The sequence below is a fragment of the Caretta caretta genome, chromosome 5 (assembly GCF_965140235.1).
Source record: "Caretta caretta isolate rCarCar2 chromosome 5, rCarCar1.hap1, whole genome shotgun sequence".
NCBI classification, from domain to species: Eukaryota; Metazoa; Chordata; order Testudines; family Cheloniidae; genus Caretta; species Caretta caretta.
The window spans coordinates 39,228,682-39,254,596 of NC_134210.1; the positions used below are offsets into that span (position 1 = coordinate 39,228,682).

At 39.3% G+C, this 25,915-nt stretch overlaps 1 protein-coding gene across 8 annotated transcripts in view; it reads right to left on the bottom strand.

Annotated features, from left to right (window-relative positions):
- Nucleotides 1-301: 301 nt before the first annotated feature.
- The window catches only part of ELOVL7 (ELOVL fatty acid elongase 7), a 51,780-nt gene continuing 26,166 nt past the window's right edge, over nucleotides 302-25,915 (bottom strand). For 3 of the 8 annotated variants that reach the window (XM_048851340.2, XM_048851341.2, XM_048851343.2), the window contains 7 exons: nucleotides 20,308-20,404; nucleotides 14,606-14,796; nucleotides 11,477-11,557; nucleotides 10,622-10,678; nucleotides 8,334-8,439; nucleotides 3,732-3,868; nucleotides 302-2,360 (listed from right to left, as the gene is read on the bottom strand). In XM_048851340.2, coding sequence (XP_048707297.1) covers nucleotides 2,151-2,360; nucleotides 3,732-3,868; nucleotides 8,334-8,439; nucleotides 10,622-10,678; nucleotides 11,477-11,557; nucleotides 14,606-14,796; nucleotides 20,308-20,371 — 846 coding nt within the window. In that variant the 5' untranslated portion in view covers nucleotides 20,372-20,404 and the 3' untranslated portion in view covers nucleotides 302-2,150. Of the gene's footprint in view, nucleotides 2,361-3,731; nucleotides 3,869-8,333; nucleotides 8,440-10,621; nucleotides 10,679-11,476; nucleotides 11,558-14,605; nucleotides 14,797-20,307; nucleotides 20,405-20,735; nucleotides 20,774-25,915 lie in introns of all 8 variants that reach the window. The other 5 variants (XM_048851345.2, XM_048851347.2, XM_048851342.2 and 2 more) reach the window with 4 other exon arrangements.

Here is a 25,915-nt window from a genome sequence, read left to right on the forward strand (position 1 = left end):
GAAAATTTTTTCTAGGAATTAACAGGCATGAGGAGTAATTTTTGGAAACTTGGTATTCCATGTAAATAGTGGCTGTACATACATTACTCTCATAGAAAGATGGGCAGTGCTAACACAAATGTGTATCTTGGTCTTCCCCAAGATTTGTTTGCCAATTCATCTAGTTTGTGCAAGATGAAGGGCTTAAAAAAAAAAAAAAAATCCACCAAAACAGTAAATCAAAACTTCACTCACCCAGCAAGTTTGGAAATATGAGTTATAAAACACTAATTTAAAAGATTAATAACTATATGCTGGAAGATAGGTTTAAATCTTAGTTCTTTAATATCTTATTACAGTATTTCAAAACAACTGATGGAGTTTTTTCATCATGTTATTAAAAAACAGCTTATTGGGGTATTAGGTCTTTTACACAGATGAACATAAAATTAGTGAAGAAATTCAAACTAAGCACTGCAGCATTGTGATCTATTTTGTTACAAGAAAACAGTATTAGAAATGTATGTCTAATAGTCCTCAATTAGCAACTAAGTCCCCACATGCCACTTTAACATTGTAGGGATACAAGGCAGAAAGACAAGAAGCAAATCTCGGTTTATTAGTTCAATAAGGAAGACTCAGATATGTTATTTTATAAGAAGTCACTTGCAACACTATTGTGGTAATCATGTCCATATAACAACAAGACATGCCTTTTTGGAGTTCTTCAAACACTAATACAAACAGGTGGGTCAGAAGACATGTTAGAGAACATCACAACTCCAGCAGATCAGAGCAGAGTACAAGATAGATTTCAACCCATCACTTGCGGGAGTTGTCACAAAAACAAATCAATGCTGTATGGTGTGCATCTCAAGGCAGAATATAGCTCCTAGTTTAGTTCTGCATAATACAGTCATTCCTTGACCATCTCACGGAAGTAGAGAGATACTATCTGCATATAGCTCTAGGTCCTATAAATTGCTACTAAGCCAGCTGACATGTCTCCCTGACCAGTCCCTGGAGATACCTTATCAGTTCATTCTGCATAGTTCAGAGTTAACTATACTACACAATCATCTGTCCTTTCTCCCTCTCCATAAAACTGTGTAGTTTCTAATCTCTTTAGACAGTTCATTTAGTACCACAGGGCAAAAACAAGGCACTAGTGCTATTAACAGAGAAACTTAACCATGAATTATACAAAACAATTTCTCATTAGGCACCATTCATTTCCACAGGCAGTGGAAAGGAGAAAGAATACAGCAAAATAAAGTAATGAAACTGCCATTTGTATTTTACACAAAACCTGTTCTAAAAATGTAGTAAGGTTTTGGTTGTTGAATTGCATGGTGTTTTTCCCAGTAAAAACATTCCTATTTGCTGATATCAAAATACATCCACAGACAATTTTGAATATTATTCTACTTCAATGAATCAATCACTATTTTTTTGACTGGGATGTTAAATCAAGAGACAGTTTTTATAATTATAATGTTCAATTAACTAACAGCAAACATTTTTAAAAGTTCATTAACTTAAATCATTTTAGTAAAAAACAGATTATAATCCAAAAATCCATCTTTTTTAAAAAACACATTCTAATCTGCCAAGGTTTTATTTAACTTACATTCTTTAATATGGTACAGTTTGTACAAAAATATGAATGTTTACAGGTATTAACTATATTAACAATGTGTTTTAGTCTCTGTAAGTTATGCATGTAACAATGATTTTTCATTATTTTAATAAAATTAAAATATAGTTTCAACATCTTATGATATTAAAATGAATGCTCTTTATACCCTTTCTTAGTGCTCAAAGTATTCTGTACTTATAACATTTTCTTAAAGAAGATCTTTTTATTTATATGCATCTCACCTGTAAGAATGCAATTAAATATTCATTTCTTCTAGGCACAAAGAGAAAAATTTCTTTAGATACGTGCAGCAAGTTGCTGAAAACCTGCAAATCTTTAACCAGAAAATTACCCCTCCCGCACCCCTCTGCAACATCAGAAACCCAAATAACTTATTGTAAAAATACAAGCTCTTTGTTTTGGAAAAACATATAAAATGTACACATTGTAGTGTGCATCTAAATATCTTGATTGTCAAGTAGTACAAGTTACTAATCTGAGATGTACACATTCATATAGATGAGACATTGCTTCAGTGATCTTTGCTTTTGCTGATTCCGTTTTTCATAGTCTTTGGTGGTCTCTGGCCCCTTGTGTAAGCATGATACCAGAAGTGGAGAAACAGGATTAAAAACACAGAGCCATAGAGCCAAATAATGAATATGAAAACTGGATACTGGTATGGACAATCATCCATAAAGTAGATTTGTCCTATGTGAACTGTAACCATAAGAAACTGAACCTGGAGGAAACAGACAAGGAAAAATATGCTCAGTTATGAATTACAGGTTTAAAAATGTAAAAAGATATACTTGAGAGAAGTTTAAATAGTTATCAGCATAATGTGCGCACACACAAAAAGAGAAGGTTGGTGAGAAATAGAATTTGTGTAGTCCTGCAAAACTCCACTCTCCTACTTGGCCAGGGAGAGGTGTTTTTTTGATGAAGTAACTTTTTGTTTTTGTTTAAGTTATAAACATTATCATGGTGCAAGGATAGGGGAGCAGATCCATATCAGGGAGACCAGGGAAGGAACTCTCCCTAACAGTCATTCTCTTGATAAAAAAAAAAACAGAGGGAAAGGCCTGGCTGGAGCTATTTACAAGGTGGCATATTCTCAGAGGGATTGATTCTGCCACCCCTTAAGTTGACTAGTCCCACTGACTACTTGCATGATAATGTGGTAAACTAAAAGTATTAGGCCATTGAGCAGAGGCATAAACAAACTTCTCTTCCTATACAAGATTTTAATAGTTAGGGATTACATCTGTTCAGTTTAGAGAAGAAACAAAAATGGTAACGTCTAAAGTATATAAAATGGAACAGAATATCAGTGGGGTACTCTTGTTCAGTGCAAGAGCAAAATGGCAGCCAAAAGAAATTTAAAAGGTAACCAAGTTAATAATGGTTAAAAAAAAACGTTTACTTGCTTTCCCCTTTCCACACGCTGATTTATTTGGAGAACTCAGGGCCAAATAATATTGAGGCACAGAATCTAGAAGGGTTTTTTAAGAAAAAGATTTTCATATGAAAATCATAATGCACAATTACAATAGCTATGATAAAAATGCTTGAGATAATTCAGTTATTTCTTCAGAAGGCCAAATCCAAATTAAAAGAGATATCATCAACTTCTGTAGACCCAAATGTTTACCTTACTTTAAAGTAAGATAAATCCTAAGAAATAGTCCTTGTAACCTTTTGTTTTTAAATTTAAACTGTTACTCTATTTAATACTGTTTTGCAAATTTTTTTAAAAAAACACTTTGTTCCTAGTGTAAGTCCATACTCCAACAGTTCTTAAATGGACAAATAGTTCTTTATCAATACACTTAGAGTACAAAGCAATTAAATACACTGAGTACCTACAACTCCTACTGACTTCAGAGAGAACTGTGGGTTCTCAGAACCTCTGGAAAACAGGTCAACAGATTTTATTTACACAGTTGACTGGTCTCATGATTTCTGCTGAGCTCAGTTGAAAAATGAAGGTAAAACTCTTCTGTGCCATTGTAAAAATAATTCTTAACCATGTTCATAGAAGTGACATTAAAAACTCACTCACATACAGCTTGACTAACTGCAAAAAGTCTGGCTCAGACACAATACTCACAAGCTGTATAGTTGTCATGTGTTTTTTCCACCACAGGTATTTATAATAGGCTGGTCCCAGTGAACAGAGTCCATAGTAGCTGTACATGATGACGTGCACAACACAGTTTAACAGAGCATGGAATGTTCCTAACCCACCTGTAGAATAATAAAAATAGTCCAAGATTGTTACACCAGTGATCCTAAAAAAACCCAACCCTGTATCTAGCTACCAAACAAGGTTTTTGCCTTGCGTTAATTAAGTAGAAAACTAGATAAAAGCATGAGGCTCTATTTGGAGGGGTCTCCAACTTTCACTAGCACATAAAATAGAAAGATTCAAGTTAAGCTCTGTAGTCACCAACTCTGAAGGATTTCAGCAGTTCCCTCTTTTCTCAGCAAATGCTTATGTAAATATTTTAGCCAATACCCTAGTAAAATGCTGCAATGTTTTAAAATCAATTTTCCAAAGCTGTAATAAAAGTCTAATTAGTGTAACTGAATGCAAGTAAGTTTTTTGTTAGTGTGTTACATGAAGGGGACTCAAACACCTCTGCAGCATCACACCTCCTGCTCTACCTCTTTTCTAGATCCCATGATTGGCTTTTCATGAGTCCAGGGGCTGCAACCATGTAGCAATCCTCTAGCCCTTAGAGGTTCCTAGTAAAAGTACTACAGCTCAAGGCTCTAGTCTCTATTCTTTTGAGTCACTCTCTGGGGACAACAAGGAGTCCTTGTGGCACCTTAGAGACTAACAAATTTATTAGGACATAAGCTTTCATGGGCTGTAACCCACTTCATCAGATGCATGGAGTGGAAAATACAGTAAGCAGGTATAAATGTACAGCACATGAAAAGATGGGAGTTGTCTTACCAAGAGGGGGTCGGGTCAGTGCTAACGAGGCCAATTCAATTAGAGTGAATGTGGCCCATTCCCAACAGTTGACAAGAAGGGGAACATTACTTTTTGTAGTGCTAACGAGGCCAATTCAATCCTATGGATGTGGCCCATTCCCAAACAGTTGACAAGAAGGTGTGAGTATCAGAGAGAAAATTATTTTTTGTAGTGACCCAGCTATTCCCAGTCTTTATTCATGCCTAATTTGATGGTGTCCAGTTTGCAAATTAATTCTAGTTCTGCAGTTTCTTGTTGAAGTCCGTTTTTGAAGGGTTTTATTAAAAAAGCTGGGGGCAGCTCCAGAGCATCCATGTTCCCAGGACCAGGGAAGACCCAAGGGGCAGAGGTGTGGGACCTCAATGTATGTGACCGTAGCTGCCCACGCAACCCTCAAGTTTGGGACCAAACCCATTAAACAGAATGATAATAAAGGAACTTGTTGTCATTGAGGGGATCCATGCAGATATTTCCTTCTCCAGAACCCTCTCTCCTGCTCAGTTTCCAATAGGGTTAAATTATCTTAGCCATAGGAGTAATATTTAAGAAGTGAACTGAGTTTTAAATATAGCTGGTCAAAAAATGGTTGGGAGAGAGACAGAGAGAAAAGCATTTTGATTATTTGGTGGAAATTCAAATACAAAACATTCTCCATTTCCAGGTGAGAAGTCCATGAAAAAACTTAGCAAAAAAATAAATTTGGTTGGAAGCCCAGTTAGATATCAAAGCCAGTTTGAACTAGCCTTAATTTTAAAATCTAAATGTTTCTTTTAGTACTGATTAGAGCAGTTAGTGGAGCTTTCCCCCTCCACAAATGACCATCATCAGTTTCAATGGCAAATTCTCTCTAAAAAGTTGTGTTTCTAGGTCACATATTCCCAAACAATTTGACTGCTTTTCTGAGACTAACGCATTTACTTTTTTTGGTCGCATAGTGAAACTTCATGGAAGAAGCCTCAAAATGAGTTACGTTAGGAAAAAGCAGCTACCTAGACATTACAAAAATACTGTTACACAAGAAAGTCACTGCACAAAAATGGTTTTCAATTCTGTATGTCAAGTCCTAAGAAGGAGAAGATCCCCATCTCTTCACAAACTCATTTGGATGATTTGGAGTCAGAACAAGTTCAGAAGGCTGGGCAGTAGACAACATAATGCCATTATTTAAAGGAAAGAAACAACTAGGAAATGAAATACAAGATAAACATCAGTTGTACTGAAATTCTTGGAAATTATTTTACGGCATCAAAGAGAACATTTGGAAAGATTAGTTTAAAGACAGGCAATAAAGCTTTGAGAAAGAAACACAATACGCTAAGATTACATGAGGGAATATTACTGACTCAAGCCAAAATGGATCTCTCACTTTGTGGAAAGCATTTGCCAGATTACTACAGAGGAGATTTAAGTCTGAGGTGCCTTGTCCTGGAACAAGTGCACAGCTGGTACATGGTTCTGAAGCCCAACTAAAGAGCAGGAAATTAACAGTACGGGTAATGTAATTTTTTTTTGGTGGGGGGGGGAGGCGACGATTGTTAAGTGCTGGGAATACCAGATTAACATGTTTTATATTAACAGATCTAAAATGGTCTGATTTGTAAGCAGAGGAAGATAATTCCAATTTTAGTACTACCGTACCACTGATTTGGGGAAAAGGATGCAGTTCAAAACATGAGAGTTTCTTTATAGGGGGTTTCAAAGAGGATGGCTCTAGACTGTTCTCAGTGGTAGCAGATGACAGAACGAGGAGTAATGGTCTCAAGTTGCAGTTGGGGGAGGTTTAGGTTGGATATTAGGAAAAACTTTTTCACTAGGAGGGTGGTGAAACACTGGAACGCATTACCTAGGGAGGTGGTGGAATCTCCTTCCTTAGAAGTTTTTAAGGTCAGGCTTGACAAAGCCCTGGCTGGGATGATTTAGTTGCGGATTGGTCCTGCTTTGAGCAGGGGGTTGGACTAGATGACCTCCTGAGGTCCCTTCCAACCCTGATATTTTATATATTAGAAATTGGACTCAAAATACAGTGAAAATGTAGCAGTCTCCTTCATTAGCTAACTGCACATTAGACAACTTTTCATGGAATCCATGCAAAGCTTTTGTACCTCTTTCAGAACATATTTTTGTATGCATGCAACTAATATACACAGGAGGGATCGGGTAGGCAAAGGTTCAATCCTTCAATTAAGCATCAAAAGCTGAGGGGGAAAAAACAATGCCAAGGAAAATGGGTGAAATGTTACAGAAAAGGAAACTATGTCCAGACAAGTACTGCTGTTGTCCCCACTGATTTTTCAACTAGTAACCTCTTCCAGACACACCACCACTAGGAATACAATCCAGCACCAGGGGTTCCACCAGGTTTCCATTCTCTCTGCAGGTTTCAAGCTGTATGCTCTTTTTAGGCTATGTCTACAATACCAGCAAGGGGTATGATTCCCCAGCTCACGTACACATTCACAGTAGCTTGAGGAGAGCTAGCACGAGTATAAATAGTAGCGTCACTGTGGTACGATGGGCAGCAACAACACAGTTTAGCTAGTATGTACCCACTCTTTTCAGGAATGCTTATACTCTTCATGGCAAGCCATGCCCGACACTGCCTGTCTGGCTGCAGTAAGGTTACTATTTATATGTGCACTAGCGCTCATCAAGCTACTGCAGGTATATGTATGCAAGCTGGGGAATCATACTCCTAGCTCAAGATGCAGCCTTCAGTCCATTACACTGTAAAGCCCCAGGTTAGAAAGACCACGCATTCTACGAGCGTCTTATGCAAGGATCTCTCTGGATTTTTGTCATTTCTGCTCTGTGGAGAGATTATTGAGGAGAGTGGAGGGATTTGTAAGGCTAAGGTAACAAGAGAGTATAAAGACCAAGATGAGGGAAAAACAGCAGAAGGTTTTCCCCAGTTCCCAAACATTTGGATGCTATCTGGCCCGAATTTTCAAATCTTTTACGTTGCTGGCCCTTCACAGACAAATATCACTATATCTAACTAGCTCTGGAAAAGTTACAGCATTACCTCTGGCTACATTTCTGCTCCCAAAGGGCAGTCAGAAATAGTTGCAACAAAAACTAAAATAATTTCTAAATAAAATTAAGGTTATAGAGAGAAACAATGATGAAAAAACAACTCTACCCTCTGATTAGATCTGTGTGTTCCAAGGGACAATGTCAACGTGAAATCTACTCTATTTTTTGACAGGTTTCAGAGTAACAGCCGTGTTAGTCTGTATTCGCAAAAAGAAAAGGAGTACTTGTGGCACCAATTTATTTGAGCATGAGCTCTTGAGCTGTAGCTCACGAAAGCTCATGCTCAAATAAATTGGTTAGTCTCTAAGGTGCTACAAGTACTCCTTTTCTATTTTTTGAAGTAGTTTCAATAATGTACCTGCCCCATAATTCCCCTGCTGGGTTTTACAAACCACAACCTCCCGCCATTGGTATGCCGTCCCCTCTGCCCCTAGCTGCCCCCCACCTCCACCCCCAGCAACAGGGGAAAATGACTGTATACAAAGTATTTTCAAATGAGCCAACTGGAAGATTTCCCCCTCCCTTATAATCTAGTTCAGGTACAGTAATCTTTGGGCATTGCTTGTAACTCTAGTAGATACAAATTATGACAAAGTAATTTTTTTTTAATTGATGGTGTCCATTTGAACATGTTTTTCATTTAGAGTATGGAGGTTTTACCACTACACATAAAGTATCATTTCAGCTCTCGACTACCTGCAGCAAATTTGACTCCAAACCACCAGGTCCACGGCATGATTGAGTGATGCAAGACATGCAGGAATGTAATCTGGCCCTCTTTCTTTCGCAAAACAAAAAAGATCTGAAATAGTTTTAAGAATAAGAGATTAGAAAAGTCACATGTGAAAGTAGTTTGCAGTTAGTTGTACGCACAAACATAGGTTGCTCAATACAGTACATTAAAATTCTTTGCACTTATGCTCATTTTATGTATGTGGAAATTGAGTGACAGATTGAGGGGCTAATTTTCAAAGGCACTGAATAATCTAAACTTCTGCTACAAATAATGCAAGCTGCAGAAGACCAGCATTTCTGATTAATCATCAGTTCAGATGTCTCAACTCCTAGCTCTATGCTCAAGCCACTAGACCACAACCACCTCTCCTAGGACTCTTCATCCACACTATTACAAAACTGTCTATACAAGATATTTCCAAAAAATATTCATACTGGTTCACTGTTTCATCACTGTAGAGAGGGTCTGAAAATCAGGCCCGGGTACCCCCACCATGCTTCAATTTCTGATCTGTATTAGGGTTATAATGGTATTCACCTTTTTAAAGTCTTTGAGATCTATGAATGAGAAACATTAAGTTCAAAATGGAATTGATGTGAAGCATGTAGGCAAGGTTTAGAAAGAACTGTAAGCAAAAGAAGTGTGGCTTTCAACATATTTAGCAAGGAAGTCAATTCCAGATGCAGCAATCTAAATCAAAGTGACATCCGTTTTATGGTGGCTAATTACTGGGAAGGAACTTAAGAGGCCAAGACCTAGGAATGAGAGTGTGCAGGATGAAGAGGTGGATCTGAACTCAGAGGGTTGAATGAAATAAATCCATATAGAGTCCTGAAAGCCAGAAAAGGCACTTAATACATTCAGGGATGGCTATGAAGCCAGTGCAAGTGATGGAGGATGCAGGAAAGATGGCCCCAATTCCAGGACCGAACTGTCCAGCCAGAGTATTTTAGACCTCTTGAAGTTTGAGTATAACAGGTTGAGAAGAGTATCGGAGGCAACTGAAAAGACAGGATGATTTAAAGATCTGAATTTAAGGCACAGAAGAGGTACACAGAAGGCAGAAAAGATTAAATCAGAACCATCATGTAACTAAAGAAAGACTATCTAGCGCTTGACATGTTAAAAGCACTACAGAGACAATAACTGCCCAAAGATGTGAAGAGGAAGGTGGGATAGTATTGAGAGGGTTGAACGTGGATATTCTCTATGGACATAGTGCTGCCATAGTAAATGTCCATCAATCTGCTGAGGAAAACTGTTAAGGGAGAAAAGGGCAAAAACATTCTAAAAGCAGAATCCAATAGATGGGAATAAATGTGGGAATGAGAAGAGCAGAGTCAGATGGCAAGAGCAGATAGAAGATGGCACCCAGAAAGAGGGGAATAGAGTGGTCAGATGTGACAGAGAAAACATACATACAAAACTGTTTTCATATGGCTAGAAACAGTAAATTAAGCAGCACAATAGTAACATGTTAGAATGTTGCCAAAGTTCCAAACAATTAAACTTCCACAATCAAACTAAAAAGAAGCTGAGATATAGGTACCTAAATAATGAGAAGGCACAAGGGCAACTATACAACTAGAAAGATTCAGAAGAAGAAAATAACTTTTCAGGTCCAGGACTAATTCAAGGTCACCAGTCAGTAGATAGTAGAGATGACAGGAAGGTCACTCAACTTCCTTTTCCAGCATTCCTGGTCCCTCCAACAGGAGATCGGAGATCTAGTGAGTTGGGCCTTAGAAACAGTCCAGAGTGGTCAGGCTAACATTGTGTTATTACTCATGACTGCCAGGATGGGTACTTTAAATTGAGGCAGGTGGCTACTGTCGGCTATGCCATACCCCTAACTGCCAACGTTTGAGAAACAGGATGGAAAGTTGTTGGGGAGGAAGTGGAGGAAGACTTGAAGTATAACCAGCACTTGTTTCCAGCCCACCTACCCTAACAGAGTATTTCCCAGGACAGTTTAAAAGAGACATACCATGCTATCATTTTTAGAGACTTCCCCTTGTAACTAATGGGGAGATATGCTTAAAAGTTTGTGGTACAGAAATGCCTGAAACATTTCTCCGCTCTCACTGTTCTCCATTACTAACGGATTTTGTTGATTGAATATATGAGGTCTGATTAGTAAGCAAACAGAGTAAAACTACTGTGTGATCCAACTGCTATAAACACCAGTGTCCTTTTTTCTCTATGGAGATCACAGTATTTTTACCAAGTTGAGTCACTACATACTTACAGTGTCTAATAATTCAATGAATTTGGAGAAGTAGTACAGCCAACAAGTCCGAACCATCTAAGAAATCCAAAAAATACACAGGGTCAAGTCTAATGAAGTCATTAGAACATCAGTCTAATTTTTGTTGGTTTTCTTTAAAAACAAGGAAGCAAAACAAATGCCTTTTCAGCATCAGGGAACTTTAAAATGTTGAACTGAATAAGCGAACACACTGGATAAATAAAAATATTTTTTTTTTAAATAAACCATTTTAATGAAATCTGAATGTCACACAAGATATGTCAAGTCAACACTTCATATAACTTCTTAAAATATTTGAATAAAAAAAAATAAATATGCTGAATCCATGAGTCTCTATCAAAACCTTTGAGTTAAAAGCTGCTTTTCCATAAAAAGAAACAATCTGGGGAAAAACATTTGATTTTGAGGTCAAGCTTTATAAATATGGCACAATACATCATGTAATGTATAAAGGGCTTGTTTTGTTTACAAACTTATGTACTCCTAGGTAGAAAGAGATATATCAAATCTAGCATAAAGGTTCTATTTAGTTGTAAATCAACATGTTTTAAGGGTTACATGAAGCAATGAAAATGTACCTTTAGAAAACAACTGAAGAACAAATAGAAAAGTTGATTAATATTGAAGATTTAAATCAAGGCTTCCACTTGGTGATTTAAGTCACTGATTTAAAATCAAACCACCTTGCTAGCACAGGTTGCCTCCAACATCCCTTTCATCACCCTTTATAGTCACTTACATACTCTTCATTACGCATCAAGGCATTTTCATTAAAAGCATTTCAAAAATATAAAGTTAATGTAGCATAACAATTAGCTTCATTTGGTTACTTACTCTCAGAGCTGTAGGTGACCTGGAGTAGTCAACAAGGTCACATCGGAACGAATAACCTGTGGCCCAACCAGACATAAGAAACTGTAACAAGGAGAAGGGGGAGAGGAGAGATTTAGTTGATCACTTGAGAAAATTCATTAATTTCAGTTGACCTTAATAATCATGTAATGATTAAAAAAAGCCTGTGAATTCAGTCAGCTTGTCAGCTATTATCTACTTCAATGTGGGATGGCAACACTATAAAAAACTCTGTTGCTGTAGCACTGTAGAGAGATTTGAATCTCATAACTTGACAATATGGATGAGAAACCCAACTATACCCACTTCAGGGTACCTAACCCTCAGTGCCACAAGAGAAGAAATAGTTGCTCCCCTGAACAGACTTTAGATCAGTGTCTCTCTTCCCGCTATGGGAAGCAGGTGATTGAAACAAAAACTATCCCAAAAAAGTGAGTATTGGTATTGAATCCAGGCATTTCAATACATAAGACACTTTTAAAAAAAAGGGTCAAGTACTAACACAGAACCACACTTTTATTATTTAGAAGTTAAGTAATTCAATTCTTCATAGATTTTCTACAAATGGAAACACAGTATATGCAGGACCAGGGAATTCAGCTAATTAAGTCTTTGTATTACAATTTAGCCCATTCACCATGTATTTGTGACTGACCAACAGTGTAATAAAATAATATCACACCATGATGAGGAAATCCTAACAACAAGAATTAACATCCAAAGCGTTTTGGGCTCATTAGAAGTTACTATGTCCACATAGAATTAGAACTGCAATTTTTATGTTTGCCAGAGGTCCCCTATGCACTTAATGATTTTGGCCAATTCACATGCCAGGTTGAACTGCACATAGTTTCTTAGATCTATTTGCAACAAGTCCATAAAGGGGGACAAAAAGACCATAAAAGACAATCCAAAAAAAGTTTTAACCAAAGTAAATAATGTTCTGCCATGGGTTTTCCCCACCTCCATTTACAACATCCAGCTGAACTTTAGTGTATACACATACAACCTCTGTTTCAGCAACTGTTTTAATGAGTTTGATTGTCTGTAGCCCACAGAAGGGGCTTGAGGCTAGAGAAGAATCAGCACTGGACTTCTTTTATTTGGTACCATAAGTATCTCCATTTCTTGTCAAAAATATTTACTCTGTGATGCAAGTTAGACTATAACTGTCAGAAGAAATGGGGAGCTGTCTTCAGATCACATGCAGATGTACAGTATCAATGGATTGTAAGAGGCGTCACATCTAATACTCCTTCTATTACTATATTAAAACTCAGCCAAGAGTAGCACTGTAAATATTATATTTCATTTGCGTCTTCTCTCTTCCTCTCCCACCCCAAATCCCAGCCAATACTATAAAAACTCCACTTGTGTTGAATGAGTATTCGTTAATTAATCATAATTATCCATGCATGATTAACAGGAAACCAAGTTTTCCTGGTAGGTGAAGAGTTGTAGTTTCAATCAAACATCACTTGAATAAGACAATTAAAAGATTATCCATTTAACAAAATCAGACGCCGAAACCAACAGGATTTCAAACATTGTAAGTGAACATAATCCCAACACACCCACAAAATGGCTTATATCCAATCTGGTATACAGTATCTGTGCATTCTTTTGCAGCATTTTAAATAAAGGCTTAATGATCGGCAAATCAAATATGTTAGCGTCAAAAGTGAAAGAGGCAAGTGTTTATTTTTTTAAATACTCCTAAAAAAGCACAATACTAACAAGATCTGTAGAAGCAGGAAGTGCAAAAGGAAAGCATGCTTTTCATCCTTCTTTGCATTTACGGTATTTGCACAACAATTATTAGCCAATGCATCAGTTTCTTTTTAAACAACAAATGTAAAGATCTTGGAGCACTGTTTTTAAAAGCAAAAGCTCAGTCTAATCCATTATGAAGGTTATGGGAACTGGGTCAACTGAAGTACAGCCAATTTGGCAGCAGTATCTGAACAATTCCCTAACCAGTATGCCAAAGATGAAAATAGCTACCACAATAGTGTTGTTTCAGCTGGCCAGTTGTAGAAAACTATCAGGCAGCTGCTTGTAGTATTGCTGAGTATCCACACTGTTTATTGCAACAGTGTCCCAATTTAGTCTCTTTAGACACTTAAAGAAATGCCAGTTTAAGAGTTAACTCTAAATGACTATGTGTAGGTGCACACCATGTACATATAATAATTTATTTTCTCGATCATTAAACCCAATGCATCTCACTTGATCACGGTCTAATAAAAATGTTCTTTTCTCCTAAAAAGCCTGGCTTTTTGTTGAGCCACAAGTTGAGGGGGGGAAAAACAACACCCCAGAACTCTTCTAGGAAAGATTTTATTAATTATTCTAAAAACCTTGTTTTATATGGATTGAGACCCTAGACTAAATTTTGTAAATAGAAGTATCATTTACAACATTAGGAAAGTGTGATTGTGCAATCTGAAAACCAAAAACTAATTGAAGAGGATCTTGCACGTAAATATTCCCTGTGCAGTGTGAAAGATGTCAACATATTCTATCATGTGGCAGCCAAAAAAGTAAAAGACTATAAACAAAGCATGCAACCTGCCAGTCTAGTTCAACTTTCCTCACCCAAAGAAGTTCAAAAACTAACCATCTAAATACTTTCCAGACTTTAAAGCCGGGGTTCTCAAACTGGGGGTTGGGACCCCTCAGGGAGTCACAAGGTTATGACATGGGGGGTCGTGAGATGTCAGCCTCCACTCCAAACCCTGCTTTGCCTCCAACATTTATATTGGTGTTAAATATATTAAAAAGTGTTTTTAATTTATAAGGGGGTGGGGGGGGGTCGTACTTAGAGGCTTTCTATGTAAAAGGGGTCACCAGGGACAAAAGTTTAAGAACCACTGTTTTAAAGTGTTCTATTATGGTCTTTCTAATATAAAATATACAATCACCCTCTTGACTGTGTTCAACTTTCATTTACAGTCATTGTTAAATTTCTTTTTTGTGTCTAACTATATCTGTAATTAGAGGTTCTCTCTAATCTATTATGCTAAATGTTGCTATTACCATATCCAAAAAATTACATAATAGTAGCTGAGCTAGCTGAAGTTAAAAAAGTATTTATAGAAAAATACTTACTTCATAAGTCATATACACTGAAAGGGCTACTACACCAAAATTGTAAAATGCCATTATTTGCCTGAGTTCAAAAGGTTTTCTGTTTTCCATGAGTTTTGGTCCCAAAGAAGTGACAAAATAAACATAGGCTCCAATGATAATAGTCTGTGGCACAGGTGAAGACATGAGTAGGAAGCCTTCCACTCTTGGATCTAGAAGAAGGGGAAAAGTCACAGGTATTTCATAATGCTTTTTACATCTACATTAACTTAACAAGGATATTCTTTTCTTAAATTCCTGATTAAATTTGATTAAATTATTTTCTTAAATTGTTTCTGCTTTCACTGCTCAGGTTTTAGAATCACTTATTAGCTTCAGGTTCTTATAACTTGCTTTAACAAGATTTAGTGCCTCCAGGGTTCTTAGCCTCTTCGTAAACCAACATTGGTCCTTGCCAGATTTTTTGGAATACCACTCAAGGTAAGCAATTAAAGCCGCTGCTGCCCTTGACCACAATCTCTGGAGACCAGAGGTCAATTTCTTTCCATTCATCAACTAGCAGTGATTTATTCTCAGTTTAAGGACATTTTATTGGCAACGTAGAGAAAAACATTAATATATACTCAGCTACACTAATACTATAAATTGCACCATTAACCAGGCACAAAAATCTTACACTTAAAGTTTACACACGTGCTCACCTCTACTGCGCACCACATCATCCTCTCAGGTACAATTGACTGTTCTGTCCCACACATTAGTACAGATAGTCATTAAAGGATATTGCCTAATTCCCCACTTCCAATCTCATATGCACCGTCAGGCAATTCTCAGTCCAAACCTTGAAGAAAATTCTGGCCATGCTGGCTAAGCAACCCTTGCCCAACAGACTCATATGGAATTCTAAAGCTATTTGCCCAGATAGAGTCATCCTTCACATACTCCTCCCTTGCCAAAATAAAAACCAACAGAAATCTATTAACAGGTATACTCTGCAGATTTATTCATCCATAGATGGTAAGCAGAGTTCACCCTCCCCCCCGCCCTTGGTCTATGGAGTTCGTTTCACTTGAAGTTACCCCTTAAACTCATCTGGCACACAGAGTTATGTCCTCTGCACATACATTTGTAGCGTTCCTTCTAAGACATTTTCGATGCCCTCTCTTGGTGCGACAGTCTTCCCAGCAAAGGTTTTGGTTAGTGGGGATCAGCAGGGCTTCCAATTAATCTGGCTATAGAGTGACTTTCAAGGTTGTTTGCTGGTTGTCTTTGGGATGAAAACTCCAGTTATTGGATGCTGTCAATTGGAGCCCAAGTTTTGACAAAAAAACTTTAGAAGCAGGGTTTCCATGCTGATAAAAGTGTGTCTCACATCATCACTCTCCTCCAACATCCATTCAGACTTGTGTGCTAGATTGGGTCTGACACCCACCACTCACCTCAATCTCCACCCCATGGAAAGTATGTATTGTCACAAGACTATGTAGTTCAAAAGCAAAAAGAGGAAGAGGTCTTGCAAGCAACTAATCCAGGCTGCATATGAGTGAAATTAAACTCTTTTGGGAAAATGTGAACATTCTTAAAGAACTTCAAATTGTAAATTGGGAAATGCCCCTATTTTTAAGAACCTTGTCCCTTCTTGTGTTTAATCATACTTGGGTTACTAGTTTGGAGAATGGCTTTAAACCTGGAAGTTTTAAGCAGATGATTTGACCTACTCCCTACCACTTGGAGAGCCATAACATAGTGCCTGTTAAATCTTACAATTCCTGAAAGTTGTCCCCACCCTTCTCTCAGAAATATCTGGTTTTGTGCAGGGATTGGTAGGTCCAGAGTTGAGTCTGCGCGGTAAACAGGGAGAACTCACATTAAAATTATCCATATGGAGAAAATGCTGTGATTCCCTCCCCAGGTAGCTTACAAGGATGTTAAGTGCTGTGTCTAGAGTTGCTCCATACAAGCCCCATTTCCCTCATTAACAGTTCACATTGGTTGGAGCTACATTCAAGCTTTTGACAGTGACATCATCATGGAGATCTGGAAGTCTTGACTATTTCTTCCTCACTGGGAAGCGTAGTCACCTGGTTAGTTGTTCTGGACCCCTGCTTTTACCAATTACCTTTGGGGGGGGGGGGTTAGGTTTTTGAAAAATACCAACATGGCTTTTGAATTAGTATTCTGCTGCTTTTGTGGCTTGCTGCCATATTACTGGAGTGAAGTCACGAATCCAGACCTTCAACTTACTGTTGCAATGTTTTAAAAGAACTGCTCAATTCTCTAATTTATTTGTTCACATTTACAAAGCATTAGTCAAGTGCTCTAGGCGCTATACAGAAACAAACACTAGATAAGTAATCAGAACTGTAAGGAGATCACCACACCCTCACAACAAGCCACTCCCTTTCGCCCACTCCACCAGCTCCTTCCCACTAATTGATCCCTGAGGGAGATCAATTAACTCCTTAGTGTACCCCTATTCCAGTGACGGGCAGCAGAACAAAACCCTAACACAAGCACTATACAACAACATTAGCAGGGAGACCCGGTCTTGGTCATCTCCTTCGGGGACCCACACAACCACTTGTTAAAGGGCTCAAGTTTTAATTCAAGTATTTTATTTGTCTTGTTTCCTAACAAAGCAGTTTTAAATTTCAGTACACACAATCAGAACCTGACAAACCATATACACTCTTAAAACCTTACTGCTCAAAAGAGAATTAGAAATCTCCACTAACCCACCCAAAATCCTACATAAGGCTGCCATCTTAACACTGCAGAAGTCAGAGTGTTAGACGAGAAGCTTCCATGTTAGTTTACCATGTTATTAGGTTCTCTTGGTGCGGTATCTGCATCTTCACTTCATGGTGTATTTTTAGGCTGAAGCAGAACTCACTCTGTGACACCCCTGGCTCCAAATAAATTTTCTCCCACTCTAGGTCTGTAGTCTTCCAGTTGCTCTGCCTACATTGTCCTTATCAACTCCTTGTTCTCATCCTGATCATCCACTTCTGGAGATTCATCCTCCTTCTCTGGTCCATCAGAGCTATCCTCTGGGCTAGCATCTCCATTCACTTTCAACTAGCCCCCTGGCACAGCTGTGCCCAATTCCCACTGATGATGGTAAAAAAGCTATGGTACTAATCTGAACTCGTGGTGAACCGGGGAAGTCCCGGATGACTGGAAAAAGGCTAATGTAGTGCCAATCTTTAAAAAAGGGAAGAAGGAGGATCCTGGGAACTACAGGCCAGTCAGCCTCACTTCAGTCCCTGGAAAAATCATGGAGCAGGTCCTCAAAGAATCAATCCTGAAGCACTTGCATGAGAGGAAAGTGATCAGGAACAGCCAGCATGGATTCACCAAGGGAAGGTCATGCCTGACTAATCTAATCGCCTTCTATGATGAGATTACTGGTTCTGTGGATGAAGGGAAAGCAGTGGATGTATTGTTTCTTGACTTTAGCAAAGCTTTTGACACGGTCTCCCACAGTATTCTTGTCAGCAAGTTAAGGAAGTATGGGCTGGATGAATGCACTACAAGGTGGGTAGAAAGCTGGCTAGATTGTCGGGCTCAACGGGTAGTGATCAATGGCTCCATATCTAGTTGGCAGCCGGTATCAAGTGGAGTGCCCCAAGGGTCGGTCCTCGGGCCGGTTTTGTTCAATATCTTCATAAATGATCTGGAGGATGGTGTGGATTGCACTCTCAGCAAATTTGCGGATGATACTAAACTGGGAGGAGTGGTAGATACGCTGGAGGGGAGGGATAGGATACAGAAAGACCTAGACAAATTGGAGGATTGGGCCAAAAGAAATCTGATGAGGTTCAATAAGGATAAGTGCAGGGTCCTGCACTTAGGACGGAAGAACCCAATGCACAGCTACAGACTAGGGACCGAATGGCTAGGCAGCAGTTCTGCGGAAAAGGACCTAGGGGTGACAGTGGACGAGAAGCTGGATATGAGTCAGCAGTGTGCCCTTGTTGCCAAGAAGGCCAATGGCATTTTGGGATGTATAAGTAGGGGCATAGCGAGCAGATCGAGGGACGTGATTGTTCCCCTCTATTCGACATTGGTGAGGCCTCATCTGGAGTACTGTGTCCAATTTTGGGCCCCACACTTCAAGAAGGATGTGGATAAATTGGAGAGAGTCCAGCGAAGGGCAACAAAAATGATTAGGGGTCTGGAACACATGAGTTATGAGGAGAGGCTGAGGGAGCTGGGATTGTTTAGCCTGCAGAAGAGAAGAATGAGGGGGGATTTGATAGCTGCTTTCAACTACCTGAAAGGGGGTTCCAAAGAGGATGGCTCTAGACTGTTCTCAATGGTATCAGATGACAGAACAAGGAGTAATGGTCTCAAGCTGCAGTGGGGGAGGTTTAGATTGGATATTAGGAAAAACTTTTTCACTAAGAGGGTGGTGAAACACTGGAATGCGTTACCTAGGGAGGTGGTAGAATCTCCTTCCTTAGAGGTTTTTAAGGTCAGGCTTGACAAAGCCCTGGCTGGGATGATTTAACTGGGAATTGGTCCTGCTTTGAGCAGGGGGTTGGACTAGATGACCTTCAGGGGTCCCTTCCAACCCTGATATTCTATGATTCTATGATTCATTCATTCCAGTCTCAGATGTGCAGCATCTTTCAGCCATTCATATTTACAGTGAATTTCTGTTCAGATTTCACCATATTTGTCCAGTTCAAGGCAACATATGCTCTACAGCCATGGCATTTTCCATTGCCTGCATCTAGTTCCATAGCTACAGAATTATGAAAAGTCAGGCTATTCAACACCTACAAGTTCAGAATAGGAACTAAGCAGATATACAGCACTATAAAACATTCACAGTAAACCACAGAATGATTTATATACTTATTTCCTGAACTTTGTGAGAGTATGAATATCCCCTTTAAAAACAGGAACTTGATGCAGTGAATCACTTACAGGAGTTTGCAACATACAACGATAAATTATCAAGGTTTACATTTTCTTTCACCTGCTACTTTAGTACCAGGAAGAGCAAAATACATCACTTTGTAACAGAATACTTTAATTCAGTTAACTAAGAAAATGTAACTCCATTTATAATTAAATAAAATTAAAGTTTTAGACTGTCCCAGTAGAATTTCAAAATGTAAAGTGCAATTCTGCTGATAGTAGAGATCTTTTTAGGAGAGCCATTCTGTACACATAGGGCACATTTACACTTACCTCCGGAGCGATCAATCCAGCGGGGGTTGATTTATCATGTATAGTGAAGATGCGATAAATCGACCGCCGAGTGCGCTCCTGTCAACTCCGGTACTCCACCAAAGCGAGAAGCGTAGACGGAGTCGACGGGGGAGCGTCAGCAGTCGACCTACCACAGTGAAGATACTGCGGTAAGTAGATCTAAGTACGTCGACTTCAGCTATGTTATTTACGTAGCTGAAGTTGCATAACTTAGATCGATCGCCACCCCCCGCCCCCGTGTAGACCATGCCGTAGTGCCTGAAGTTTTAAATCCTTAACAAATCAACTTTTGTAATTGCAAAAGTTACACCTCTAAAGTCTGCATGACATTATACTACTTTTCTTTACAGTTAGACATGTGAACATTTAGCTTGACAACTTAGGTGTAATTAGAGGAAAACAATGCTATTTTAAGTTAGCAATACAAAATTATGCTTAACACAACTCCACATCTGTTGAAAAGCCTTAACATTAGCGGACATTAGGATTTAATGACTCACCAGCACCTTTAATCCATTCATCATAAAGCAGTGCAGCTTTTGATGTCAAATTGCTAAAGGCCATTTTCGTTGGGATAAGTGGATATTATGACTTCTCCTGCAAAAAAACAAAAACAAATTTTTTTTTTAAAATCTATGCTGAAAAGATCAAGTATTCTTGGTGGAAGATTTTCAAAAGCAGCCCTGAAAAGAATGTAACAGGGAAGGTCAGCAGTACACTGATTAATTAGATTAGTGAGCATTAATTAGCTAACTGCATTTACTCTGCTTGATGCAACATGTAACCTATTCAGCTAGTACAACCATATTATTTGTTAATCCCGTATACTGAAGTGTTATAATACCACAAGGTTCTACAGCTGAAGAAGCCATGTGGTGGTTAATCATTACAGGTAAGAGAATAATAAGAAGCAGGTGATCTTACTCACGCTTATCATTCTTCATTTTAAAATCCAACACAGTGATGCTACGAGAGCAGAGTTGCAAAATTACTCATCTTCATTTTCCAGCTGGAAAATATATGGAGGACATGGCAGGAGAGGAGCTCGTCCCTCCCCACACTTCATTTACATGTGCATTTATAACTAGTATGTAAATTACAGTCTGCCAATGCAGATTTAATCACTGTTTTTACTGCAAGATTCTCTCCTGGGATTAGCACCATTAAAACATGCTACTTACCCAGTCAGAATGAGGCAGGAGGATGATTCACACACACCAACTATATTAATTAATAATGTGAGACTATAGATAGATTTCTACAGAGCTGGAGAATGGATGAGTATTTGCACACTGCCTAACCAGGGTAGAGAAAAATCAATGATTTTTTTCTGGGTGGGGAGGAAAAGGAATCTGATTTTATTTAAAATTGGAGTTTTTTTATTCTGTTATTTAAATTATAAAGAGTATTTCCTTTAAAAAAATAAGCCTGTTTAAAAAGAAATCTGAATTTACTACAAAATATGTTAAGACCTAAATGTATAATAAGCTCTTAAAATATTTAAATAAAAATAAATATGCTGAATCCATACGCCTCTAACAGAACACTGAATTAAAGGCTGCTTATCTATATAAAGAAATAATCAGGAGAAAAACATCTAACTTCAGAGGTCAAGTTTTCTAAATATGATACTATAGATCATATACTATATTAAGGACTTGATCCTGTGGGGGACCTAGGGGCTGTGTACTGGGTGCAACAGACTGGCAAATTCATCACAGTTGTTGGAACCAGGCCCCTGCTTCCAGAAGACACCATCAGTTATCTCATCAGGATCATCTACTGAGCCCACGTGCATAGGATGACCACCTTTTCAAAATGCAAGAACAGGACACATGCAGGAGCCCTGACCCCAGTTGTGATCCCACTCCTGCTCTTCCTCTTCCCCCTGGGGGAAGGAGGAGGAGGAGCAGCAGCGGGGGGGGCACCTCCTGGCTAGGGGTGCTAACGCCCACCTCAACCCCCTGACTGGGAAGAGATTGCTGCCATCCCTAAGCCACAGGCAGGAGCAGAGTGGTGCCAAAGGGAATCCAAGACAAATGCTGTCCTGTAGTCATTCAGTCTGGGACCAGGACTTGAAATGTCCCACCCAATTAAGGAGGGCTGGTCACCCTACACCCGGGTGGTCTCATACTTCTATTTTCTAGCTTCTTCCTACAGGAGCTCTGATTGGCAGAGTTCTCAAATTATGAACAGTGCTGCAACTCAACATACCTCAGATCACAGGCACTGACTCATTTTTCGGTGTGGGTGCTCCACCAATGCTTCAGCAAAGGCCTCGCCCCCACTCTACCTCTTCCTCCAAGACCCGGCCCTCACTCTCTCTCTTCCCACCCTCACTCCAACCCCTCCCCCGCACCTCCTGCCAGCTGATCGGCAGGGCCTGCCAAACAGCTGTGGCAATATTGTTTTCCATGGATGTTCCAGTCCCAGATCATCCACAGAGTCGGCGCCTAGAATAGTAAATTACCTGAACAATGAAATAATAATAGGAATAAGACTTTCTTCATTATCCAGTAAAACCGTGGATGAGTTCATTATCAGGATCAGCAAATTCCAGCAAGACTCCATAGATGAAAAGATTGCAATAAACTCTCCCTTTCATCTTCTTCAGAACAAACATTTCACCAACATTGGTCACTCATTACAACCAGATTATGCTCCACCCAGTGGAGCAAACATTGCTGGAAGGTTGCTGGATACAATATCTGATAAGGAAATTGTACGGTGTACAAAAAAAAACTATGATAGGAAATTCATTAATAGGAGTCTTGATGGGTGGAGCAACAAACAGAAGCACTTATTATTGGATCACTGTGTAACAACAGAAGATGGGATTGTCTATCTTACAGAAACAATTGAGACATCTGGAGATGCCCATACAGAATACTTAAAAGTAGCAGCAGTAAAAGCTATAACTAAACAAAAATTCCAGTGTGTAGTTTTGTCACAGACAATGCTGCAAATGTAGCAAAGATGAGAAGACATCTAGAATGAGGTAAAGGGAAACCTGAAACTTACAACACAGGGGCGCAATGCTCATTTGATGCATCTTTTAGCCAAAGACCTCTTCAGTACAACTCCAGGAAGAAAGAAAAATGTTGAAATTGCTAAACACTTCTGGTAACAACGACTTGGCTTCAACTTCACTGGAAAGAACAGGAGGATGCAAACTAATTCTCTGCCCAAGACATATGATGGAATTCAGTGGCTGACTGTTTTGAGCTACTTAAGCTCTGGTCTATTCTGACAATGTCACAATCTCAGGGGTTCTCCAGGGAAGGCAGATTGGCACTGTATGTGGCTAACACTGTTGCAAGCATCACAAAGCATTTTGGGGAGGGTCAAAGGTGTGTGAGTGGAGAGTGGAAGGTTCCTTTGCAGAATACAAGAGGCCAGGGGAGGAGGAGGAAGAACAGAGCAGAGAATGAGTGAACTCAACCCTGGAGCGCTAGCTCAGTGAGAAGATAAAGATGCTGGCCCCCGCCCAAGGACACTGTTCACAGCCGAGACTTAGCTGACGGCCGAGAAAGACGGGGGCTTGCAGGTGCCCGAGCAGCCGTGAGAAAGAAGATTTCAACTGCACAAATCTGCAAGACAGCAAGGTCAGCACAGAAGACAACTAAGTCTAAGACTGCAGAGATGGAAAACACTGGCGAGATGGAGCCAAGCCTTGAGTCCCGGAAGCCGAGGTGTTTTGGGAAGCTAAAGAACCCATGGACAGCCGGCTTGGACTGGCACGGAGGGCACCAGGAGCAGAGGTCCCCAAATGGAACGCCAACGCCCCCGCCCCTCCCGAGGGGCCAGAACTTAAAACCCTCCTGAGAGCTGGAGCAATTTGGAGAGCACAGCAGATCCTTGGATGGCCTGGGCCCAGGACAGCACTCCCGTTCACCTTCCCCCCCCCCCCCCCCCCAAACCTCTTCTTCTGGCGTTACACTCAGACTTGGCCAGTCTGGGTCTTGCGTGTGAGAGTATGAAAGTGGGTTAGGGCTTGGGGCATTAACGCTTTCTTTCTTCCTCTGAGTGACGTGGGAGTGTTCCAACACTCTCCGCTGTTACATTAATTTTATTAATAAAGCTTTAAAATTTAGACACTTGGTGTGCCTCGTCATCTCCTCCCCAAAAAGATCCTGTGGCCCCAGCCTGATCAACTGTGGCCCCAGGCAGATTGGTAACGAAAATCTGTCACAATAACAAGCTGTGAAAAAAATCGTGACAAAACAGATGGAATTATCATAGCCAAAGTAGTCAACACTGGAGTAAAGAGAAATGTAGAAGATACAATGAATATACTGAAACCTATTTCCATAGCCTTTGCAAGCTGCAGAAAGATTCCTACTGTACTGCTGTTGCTCCTGAAATTTCAAAAGAATTGCCAGAGCCATTCAAGAGTTACCCAACAACAACATTATACTGCAGGCAGTTAAGCAGCAGATGGCTCAAGCACATACTCCACCTCATTTTCTTGCCAAGTCTCAACCCAAAGTACCAGGATAGATGCCTCATTGTTATAGAAGATGCTGCTATGACATGGAAATCTAATAATCACGCTTCAATCATAATACATTTCAGGACTGGAGGCAAACCATTCAAGCAGTACACGTTTGCTGATGAGGTTTTAAAGAAAGTCACACCTCTGAACCGATGGAAATCCCTAGCTAAGCACCTGGAACCATAGTTTGTTAGATGATTAAACCAGCTTGTGACAGAAGTAACCTCTTCTGAAGGCAGAGAAAGATGATTTTCTTCATTTGGACTAATTCATTCTAAGTTGAGAAACTAACTGGAAGTTGAAAAAGTAGCAAAACTTATCTCTCTCTTCTAGTCTATGAGTAAAAATGAGGAGGGAGAGGATTTGGTTTACTAAAAATAAAGTTTATATGCTGTTTGTGTGTTTAAATAAATTATAGTTACCATCCTAATACAGCTTGACACAAATCATGAGCAAACAAAAATTAGTAAATAAGCAATATTCATTCACCATTTTCTAACATAATAATGCACAGTTAAAAATCTGAAAATAATAAGTATACATTTAAAGCAATTATGTAATAGTTATAGTACTTAGCAAAAAGATGTACCAAATCTTATATAAAGGCTCGATTTAGCTGTAAATCAACATGTTTTAATGGTTATATCAACAAATGAGAATGCACCTTGCTTTCAGAAAATAATTGAAATATGAAGAGAAAATTTATTAAATTTCTCCAGACTATGCAGAGTGCCACTTCTGGAAGTAGTTTCTCTGACATTGCTCTGACCCGGTCTCAAATCACTCTTTACTGGTTTCTTCTCGTACCTCTGCCCCCTCCTTCAATGTCCCACAAAATGTCACTTCCGTCTATATCTCCGCTTTAATTTTCCTCCACTCCCTCATATCCTATATTGAGTTTTGAGCACCTGGAAGCATGCTAGGTTCTTCATCACAGGAAGCAAAACTGACATATCCCTTCCCCCAGAGACCTTACAACATACCTTCTTCTCAACTCAACTCTTACTGTTTGCTTACTCTTCTTTGCACTTCCAACTTTGTATCTTCTGTCATATTGCTTCCTATGCCTGAAACTACCTCAAATTTCTTGTCTACCAAGAATTCTCCCATTACAAATTTTTCCTCAGAAGCCCAGAAATACCCCCTCTGCCTTCTCCTCCTCCCCAAATCTCTTCATAATCTACCCTTTCCAGAATCACTGACCAATATCACATCTTATCTTTTTCTTGTCCATGTTCTTTAGTATCATCTTTGGTACAGGGATTATTTTAATCTAGCTTTTTTAAGTGCTATGTTTATTTACAGTGCTACATAAGTAACATTTAATGAAAATGTCTAAAAATAAATGTAGTGATATTTAATTATGTAAGGGCTTTATTTATTCATAGCGGCTATCTGAAAGGGTACGTCTATGCAGTAGAAGCTGCGCATGGGCTAGCCTACCCAAGCTAGCTTGAATCCAGGTAGCACAGGTAACGATAGCAAGCAAAGACAACACAGCGTGGACTTCAGAGTGGGCTAGACAGTTGACTATGCACCCAGAATACATGCCAGGCTTGTATGACCTGCACTGAAGCCTGCATTGTGCGGTCTTCACTGTTATTGTAACCCGC